The 8,777-nt window shown below is 37.0% G+C and overlaps 1 protein-coding gene across 6 annotated transcripts in view; it reads right to left on the bottom strand.

The window, feature by feature from the left end:
• Window positions 1–968: 968 nt before the first annotated feature.
• Window positions 969–8,777, bottom strand: part of NEK10 (NIMA related kinase 10) — a 111,626-nt gene continuing 103,817 nt past the window's right edge. For all 6 annotated transcript variants that reach the window (XM_083404661.1, XM_083404664.1, XM_083404663.1 and 3 more), the window contains 3 exons: window positions 7,409–7,461; window positions 7,259–7,314; window positions 969–1,725 (listed from right to left, as the gene is read on the bottom strand). In XM_083404661.1, coding sequence (XP_083260787.1) covers window positions 1,677–1,725; window positions 7,259–7,314; window positions 7,409–7,461 — 158 coding nt within the window. In that variant the 3' untranslated portion in view covers window positions 969–1,676. The remainder of the gene's footprint in view (window positions 1,726–7,258; window positions 7,315–7,408; window positions 7,462–8,777) is intronic.

Genomic DNA, 8,777 nt, shown 5'->3' with positions numbered 1-8,777 from the left:
AGCAACTGTTGCCAGAGCAGCAACAGCGCAGCAATGCTTAGTCCTTGGATGCTTTGCGTACTAGAATGCATTACAACTACTCTGGTTTCCACATGAAATGCCCTGGCCCGCTTCATTGTGGCAGAAATCTTCGTCACGCAGCTGCTTGGTTGGGTCCACTGATTTTGCCATGATGAACAAGCAAAATATGAAGAACTTGTGCACATGAGAACTCACCTACTGATGCCACCAGATGTTTCAGGACGGGCACCTTTTCTTACAGACTTTATAAGCCTACTGTGCCAAATGGAGATGGAACAACAGTATATCCCTTGCAAAATGTCAAGCTGCTATAAAATAACCCACCTAACGCATTTTTGCTGCAGTGCCATGGTCTAGATTTCAAACGACCCTATTTGGTTGGTCCCAAAATCAATCATGTTGATGATGTCAGACTAACATGGGTCAGAACGGACAAGCTGAACTTGCCTTTTTTTTTAACCCCAAATTCTTCATTTGTGCTTGAACGACGAACACACTGCCTAGTAGGTTAGATGTGCGGTAAGCACCCAACTTCAGAAATATTGCATTACGTACCAAAAGGCTAATTAAGATAGGCAGGTTTTTAAAAATAAAAATAAAACCATTGAAATTTGGAGGTCTTGCCTACAAGGGTATTCTACAGAATGGTTAGCCAACTGGGTGCCATTTGGATGTTGTTGGACTCCCAACATCCATCAGCCCAGCCAGCATTCACAATGGTCAGAGATGATGGAAGTTGTAGTCCAACAACATCTGGAAGGTACCATGTTGAATATCCTCATTCTAGAGAAACATACTTTCACTCAATATTGCTAGCCACTGAAATCTCTAGCATGCTGGCAAAAATGAGAGAAAAGCCTTAGCAACAACTACACACACATTCTTATTTTGTATGCATTTTCCAAAAGCATGCATAGTTTTCCAAAGTGCATTATGTGCTACAGAGCTGAACAAAAATAAAAAAAGAATTATCTATTTATTGCACCGTGGGTGTGGGTGTAAGGTATGAATGCTGCATACAAATGCACACTATACATTTCTTATATACATATTATTGGCATCACCCTATATCTATTTATAGAATCAACATGTATTTAGAAATAGCAATTATTAGCAGCTGCGCAGGTTTTAAATACTGTCTAATATACCATACTCGCAGCAGAAATTGCAAATATCCCAAAGGCTAGTCACAAATGTATTCTAGAAAACTCTGAACTCCGACTTTCTGATTTCCTCTCCTTACAAAAGGTACTCTTATTATAAAAGATAAATCTCTGGTATAAACAGATCTATAAAACATAAGATATATTTCCAACGTTCCTGAGTATTCATAAGTCCTTTAAAATTATATAGAAGCAAGAATTCAGTGGAGCATTATATTGCCATAATGCAGGTACCTGGGATTGTGTCCACATTGTGCACAGAAAGTAAGCATTCTGCCAGCAAAAAAAAGTACTGCAAACATCTACTGAAAAAGTTATGCTCCAAAGTTCTACTGCCTGGATGACTCTTTGCAAACTATCCCTACATCTGATTTCCTCCCCCCTTTTCTTGTGTTGAAGCAAAGTGCATTCCTTTGGCAAAAGACAACAGCTGAAGTCAAGGCACTTAGACCTTATTAGAAAACATGCCAATCTCGTCCGAATTCCAGGCGCTCATCTTCTGGCCGGATGAGTCCTTGTTCCCCATGGATAGTATTGATACCTAAAAAGATTTAAGAGGCTGTAAGTGTTCGCAGGGAATGAGAAATGCCATAACATTTACAATCACCTGAGGCAGACTAGACCTTTGCTGCCAATATGACACAGACGCATCAGCAGAGACTGCAGGAAAGCTTTGCGGGAGTTTGAGCTGCCAGATAAGTGAAATTCCAAGCTAAAAGCTCCTAAAATTAGGCACCAACATATATGCTGGACTTTAGTGCAACTGATCCCAACATTTGTAGAAACCGTAGGCAACAAATATCTCTCATAGCCAGTTTGTTCCTATTTAAAGGGGTCTTGAATTCTTTTGGATGTCACTATTGAAAGTGATTGGCTATGGCTAATTAGTAGCATAATTCCCCCCCCCCATCTGTGTGAGGTACCCAGAGATTCTTTTCCCCTCTCAGTAACACACAAAGAACATAAAAAAGCTTTCTTATATGGAACTTGGCTCATCAAGGTCAGTATTGTCTACATCAGGGGTTCCTAAACAGGTAAAAAGAACTATTTTAAAACATTCAAAATAATTAAAACCAGCAATAAGCCACCCCACTGAAACACATGCCAATGCATTATTTCTATATCATACAACTTAGTGGAATTCCATTTAAACTTATTGAGTATGAGACACTCAATCTATCCCATGAATGTTTGTCCCATCACTGTTGAAAATCCTGCAGCAATAGTAAGCAGAGGTGGAGCAGAATAGCAGCTGTATTGTAGTTCAAATAGCTTCTTCCAAATTTTACAATGGTATACAACACAGATGGGAGTTCCCTGAGGGGATCTCCTTTTTCTATAAAGAGAAAAGATTTAGAATTACTGAGACCCAAGAAGTAAGGAAGTTTCTGCGTAGATACGAGAAAGAGCTTGGGAAAGCGGAGGTGAGATATGGAGGAAGAAACGAAGACCCAGAGGAGAGAAGAAGGAAAAAGGAGAAAGGAAAAGAACAGGAAGACAAAAGAAGGGAGGAAGAAGAAGAGGAAGAGGCGGAAGAAGAGGGAGTAGCGGAAGAAGAAGAAGAGGAAGAGGAACCAGAAAACAAAGCCACTCGAATTTAAATTATTGGTTATTTGTAGTTTGAAAAGTAAATACAATAATGAATCTGAAAATTTTGTCTTGGAATGTGAATGGACTGAATGAAAAAACCAAAAGGAATAAAATCGTGAATGTTTTGAAAAGAAAGAACCTTGATCTGATATGTATACAGGAGACACACATGACTAAAAAGCATAAACATATCCTCATAAATAAAAAATTAGGCGTTGAGTTTGTAAACTCCATTGCCGAAAAAAAAAGAGGGGTAGTGACATATGTCAAAGAAAAATGGGAACCCAAGTTAATTTGCAAAGATGATGAAGGAAGGATTTTGGGGGTTCAAATTAACTTCCAAGGTGAAAAACTCAACGTGATAAACATATATGCCCCGAACCTGAATAAATTGGAGTTCTTTAAGAAACTGGAAGAAATACTATTGGAGTTAGAGTGTAACAAGACGATATTACTGGGTGATTTTAATGGAGTACCGGCACCAGAAATAGATAGACAATCAGAAAAGAAAAAAGGTAATCAAGGGAAGCTGCCAAGATCCTTCAACAACTTAGAGGAAAATTTAGATCTAGTAGACATTTGGAGATACAAACACCCAATTGAGAAGCAATTCACCTTCTTCTCAGAGCCACATAAGAGCTGGGGCAGAATTGATCAAATCTGGATCTCAAGAGAACTCACATTAAGAACATCTAAGTGTGAAATCCAACCTAGAACTCTATCCGATCATAACTCAATAGTCTTCGAAATAAAAGGTATATCTCAAGACGGGTTTAGATGGAGAATGAATGAACATTTACTAGAGAGTGAAGACGTTATTGCAAAGACCAAAGCCACTTTAAAAGACTACTTTAGTCTGAATCTCAATAAAGAATCAAGTATAGATGTAGTCTGGGACGCCAGCAAGGCAGTGCTAAGAGGTTTTTTTATCCAGCAAAATAGCTATAAGAAGAAAGTAAGAGAACAAAAAAAAGAGGAAGTCCTTAGCCAGCTAAGAGAATGTGAGAAAAAATTAGTAACAAACCCGAAAGATGAACTAAATATACAAACAATAAAAATGTTACAAACACAATATTCAATTTTAACAAGTCAAGAAATTGAATGGAAAATTAAGCTGATGAAACAAAAATATTTTGAATCGGCTAATAAAACGGGTAAATTATTAGCTTGGCAACTGCGAAAAAGGCAAAAACAAAATGTAATAAATAGGATAAGAATAGAGGAACAACTGATAGAAGACCCAAAAGAAATAAAGGAAAATTTTCTTAAATTTTATGAGAACTTGTACAAAAAGGAAGACGAAGAGACAACCCGGATAGAAGAATATTTTGAAAACTACAGTGGGAAGACCATAACAGAGGAAGAAAGATCTCAACTAAATAAACCTATAAATGCAGAAGAGATCCAGGATACGATAAGGAAGATGAAATTAGGGAAAGCCCCAGGACCAGACGGACTGCCAGCCAAATATTATAAAATATTAGAAAACGAACTAACGCCAGTGTTATGTGATCTTATGAATAACATACTAAGAGGAGGTAAGATACCAGAAACGTGGAAAGAGGCCCATATTACGATGATCCCTAAACCGGACACGGACAAATTATATATCAAAAACTATAGGCCTATATCATTATTAAATAACGATTATAAAATTTTTGCAGAAGTGATGGCAAATAGACTGAAAAAGTGCTTAGTAAATCTAATACATAAAGACCAAGCAGGATTCCTCCCAAACAGGTTTCTCAAAGATAATGTGAGGCATATCATAAACATCATAGAATATTTGGAGTGTAAGAATGAGGTACCTGCGGCGCTGATTTTCATAGACGCAGAGAAGGCGTTCGATAATGTCTCATGGTTGTTCTTGTTAAAAAGCATGGAGAAAGCAGGGCTAGAGGGCGAATTTATGGAAGGGATAAAATCGATTTATTCAAACCAATCGGCCAAACTGATTATAAATAACAATTTAACAAATTCATTTAAAATTGAAAAAGGAACAAGACAGGGATGCCCTCTATCCCCGCTTTTATTCATTATGGGATTGGAGGTTATAACGAATAAGATTAGAGCAACATCAGAGATTAGAGGGATCAAAATAGGAATGAAAGAATACAAACTAAAAGCATATGCAGATGATATGGTGCTATCTCTGGAAGAACCACAGAAGAGTGTTAGTAAGGCCTTGGAGCTATTAGAAGAATATGGCAAGTTGTCCGGTTTCAAGTTAAATAAATTAAAGACAAAAATGTTGACTAAAAATTTGGAAAAAGACGAAAGAGAAAAACTGGAGACACAGAACGGAATTAAGGTGGCTAAAAAAATAAAATATTTAGGAATTTGGCTAACAACAAAAAATATAAATCTAATTCAAGAGAATTATCTCAAAACATGGAAGGAGATCAAAAAAGATCTAGATATGTGGAACAGAGTAAAACTTTCATGGATGGGAAGGATGGCGGCCATAAAAATGAACATACTCCCAAGAATGATATTTTTGTTTCAAAACATCCCTGTGATTAGAGGCTCCTCAATGTTTAAAGATTGGCAAAGAACTCTTTCGAAATTTATATGGAATGGGAAGAGACCGAGAATTAAATTCAAATTACTAACAGATCGGAAAGAAAGAGGGGGATTCTCGGTTCCTAACCTGAAGTTATATTTTGAGGCCTCCTGTCTCTGTTGGATCAGAGATTGGATAAGATTGGAAGATACGGACCTGCTAGACCTGGAAGGCTTCAACAACAGGTTCGGTTGGCATGCCTATTTGTGGTTAGATAAAGAAAAGGTACATAAAGGTTTTTCAAACCATATTATTAGAGGGCCACTATATGAAGTCTGGGAGAGAAATAAAAAACTTTTGGAATGGAAAACACCCTGGTGGTTATCCCCAATTGATATTCTAACAATCAAAAAAGTAAACATGGAAGGAGAAAGACTGACATATGAAGACCTACTGATAAGATCAGAGAGTGGATGGAAATTGAGGACATATGAGGAGTTAAAAGACAAGTTAACAGGCTGGCTGCAATTCCATCAAATAAATGCGGTTTGGAAGGAAGATAAAAAAGTAGGGATAAATGAGAAAAAATCTAAATTCCAGATAGAAATAATTGAAGGCAAATCCAAGTTATTATCTAAAATGTATAACATATTATTAGATTGGGATACTAAAGATGAAGAAATTAAGGAGGTCATGACAAAATGGGCAATGGACCTCGGACATAATATAGAATATGAAAAGTGGTCGAATTTATGGATTAGTGGAATGAAATTCACGGCATGTGTTCTACTTAGAGAAAATTTGGAAAAGATGATGTATAGGTGGTACATCACACCGGCAAAACTAGGGAAAATATACAAAACAGGAAACAAGGCTTGCTGGAAGTGTAAAATTAAAGAAGGTAATTTCTACCATATGTGGTGGACCTGTGAAACAATGAAGAAATTTTGGGAACTTATATATAATGAGTTAAAGAAAATACTTAGATACACCTTCCCTAAAAAGCCAGAGGCCTTCTTACTAGGAATAATTGGGGACGAAATCAAAAAAGAAGATAAGACGTTTTTCCAGTATGCTACGGCTGCTGCTAGAATATTAATTGCACAAAATTGGAAGAGCCCAAATATCCCAACGATCAGAGATTGGCAAGCAAAATTATATGAGTATGTTGAGTCAGCAAAAATGACACAAAAAATTAGAAACCAAAAAAATACAAAGTTTGTTAACGATTGGAAAAAATTTATGGTATACATTGAAGGTAACTACAGAGACTTAAAAACCATAGCAGGTTTGATATAAGTCCTACGACGCGCAAACCAGTAAAAATTAATAGCTGCAGAAAAGAAAGAACTTCTTATTAAGAAACCCGAAAACGGGAGGGTAGGAGGTCAAGGGAGGTGTAGGGAAAAGGTTTAAATATTTAAAAATATAATGCTTTAAGGAAAAGGACAAAAATGGTAATGAATGTCATTCCTGCGTTATGTATGGATATTGTTTATTAATCTGTTGATTAGTTTTGTTTTTTCTTTTTCTTTTTGATCTTTTTCTTTTTTTTTTCTTTCTTAAGAGAAACTCAATAAAAAGAATTTTAAAAAAAAAAAAAAAACAAATTTTACATCCCCTTTGCTTTCTTGTCCCGACCCATTCCTGTGCAACATCCAGACAATGTACCTGTAAGGCAAGCTGGTAGCCCTACAATTCTTCATTTGAGGTTTATTTTTCATAAGGGATTTTAAAACAAATTCTCATCCATCAAAATGAAAAGGATGGAGGTGCCTTTCTTTTCAAATATGATTTTACACTACTGGCTACAATGTTCCACACCATTTTATCTAGCACATGCCTACACATCATAAATCATGAATTTTTTTTAAAAAGCACCCCAAAACCAAAATAGACAGCTGTAACTAGGAAACTGAATTATAATTTCTGTCTATTCACTTCACCATGATTTTATGTCTCCTTCTGAAATGAAACTCACCTATTTGAGGTAAAATTGTAATATCCACATTCCTCTAGAACCTCCTCGATCACAGTCTGCAAATGTGAAGCACATGGAATTTCATTACACGTTACTGAAAAGGAACTGAAAGCAAATGATGAAACTACTAAAAACAAGGTGATGTCTGACCTGCATTTGTTCATATGTCACTCCTTCATCCACGTCAAAAGTGCTAGGAAGACCTATGAGTAAATCATATCAGATAATGCTGGATAATGGAATGGACATCTGATTTCATAAAAAGAAGCACCAGAGAAGCTTCTTAAACTGTTAAAAGTTGCCGTCGTTTTATGACAGTGTATACTGAAATCACGGAATTAACAACAATCTTAAGGGATTATTAACTGATTATTGAATATAGAAAAAGGTTCACACCCAACTGCTTCTGGTCACAGATATGTAATTCATTAAGGTGAAAGCCAAAAAGCAAACCACAAAGGTTAAATCAGCACTGTGGATTAAAGGGGGCAAGAGTCATTTCCATCAATCCCGTGATTTGTTCTGGCCTTGGGAAATCCAGGAGGTGTACAGGAGCTTCTGTAGAGGAGCCAACTTTCCTGTTCACTTCTATGGAGATTCATTTATGCATGTAGATTGGCACCCACCATTTTAATTAATGGGAACCCGTGCCATTCACATCTGAGCATTTTCATGCTCATCCTACTTATATTTCCTTGAAACAGAGTTCCACTGAGTTTCTACATATTTCCAAGTATGTATTCTTAGAATAGCCAGCTTGGAGTTTTCATTTGCCCTCTGTTTCACTAACCTTGACCGTGAAAGCTCTGGGGATTTCTTGCAAAGGTTTTCTACAGCATATATAATAGAAAATTAGTGCAGAGGTAGTGTTGGCAGGTTTCTTTTAGCAATTCTTGTGCCATAACCTTAAACTGTCTTATTGCACATAGGACAGTTAAATTAACTCTCTCTCTCTGTGTGTGTGTGTGTGTGTGTATACACACCTTCCAAAAAGGAAACATTGGAAAAATCAGGTGGGTGCATATTTGGCGAAGTTACATGTATAACTTTTATTTCAGTCACAAAAGCAGGATACTATCATTTGTCCATTAGCAATTAGATGACAAAGGCTGGATTTCAGGATCTCGCTAATCCATTCATTCCATGAGTGCAAGCATTTCTCCTTGCCCAGTGAAACCTTCCCTCTCCTCCCCAGGTGTGCTGTTCTTGGGGCTCTCCCTACTCTCCAGAGCAGATTTGGGAGAGGAGGGAGGAAAACCCTGCTGCACTAGCAAGAGTCCTTGCGCTGGCTTCTGCTAGCGCAGCAAGTTAATTGAATCTGGCCCTTAATTCTGTATGTTTCCCCAGAAGAATAAAGATGCCACAGGGCCAACTTCAGAGTGATCAATACGCAAATGTTCCCTTTGTAATCCCCTTGTCTAGTGCAATTTAGAACTGGGCTCATATACATTAAACAGAAATGAATACTGATGCAATCAATGCGCAGCAATAGTTGTGCAAAAACTGCTTCTATATGCAG

The sequence above is a fragment of the Podarcis tiliguerta genome (genome assembly GCF_965153285.1).
Source record: "Podarcis tiliguerta genome assembly, chromosome: 12".
Lineage (NCBI taxonomy): Eukaryota > Metazoa > Chordata > Lepidosauria > Squamata > Lacertidae > Podarcis > Podarcis tiliguerta.
The sequence above is the reverse complement of the archived record's forward strand: the minus strand, read 5'-3'. Positions and strand labels throughout refer to the sequence as shown.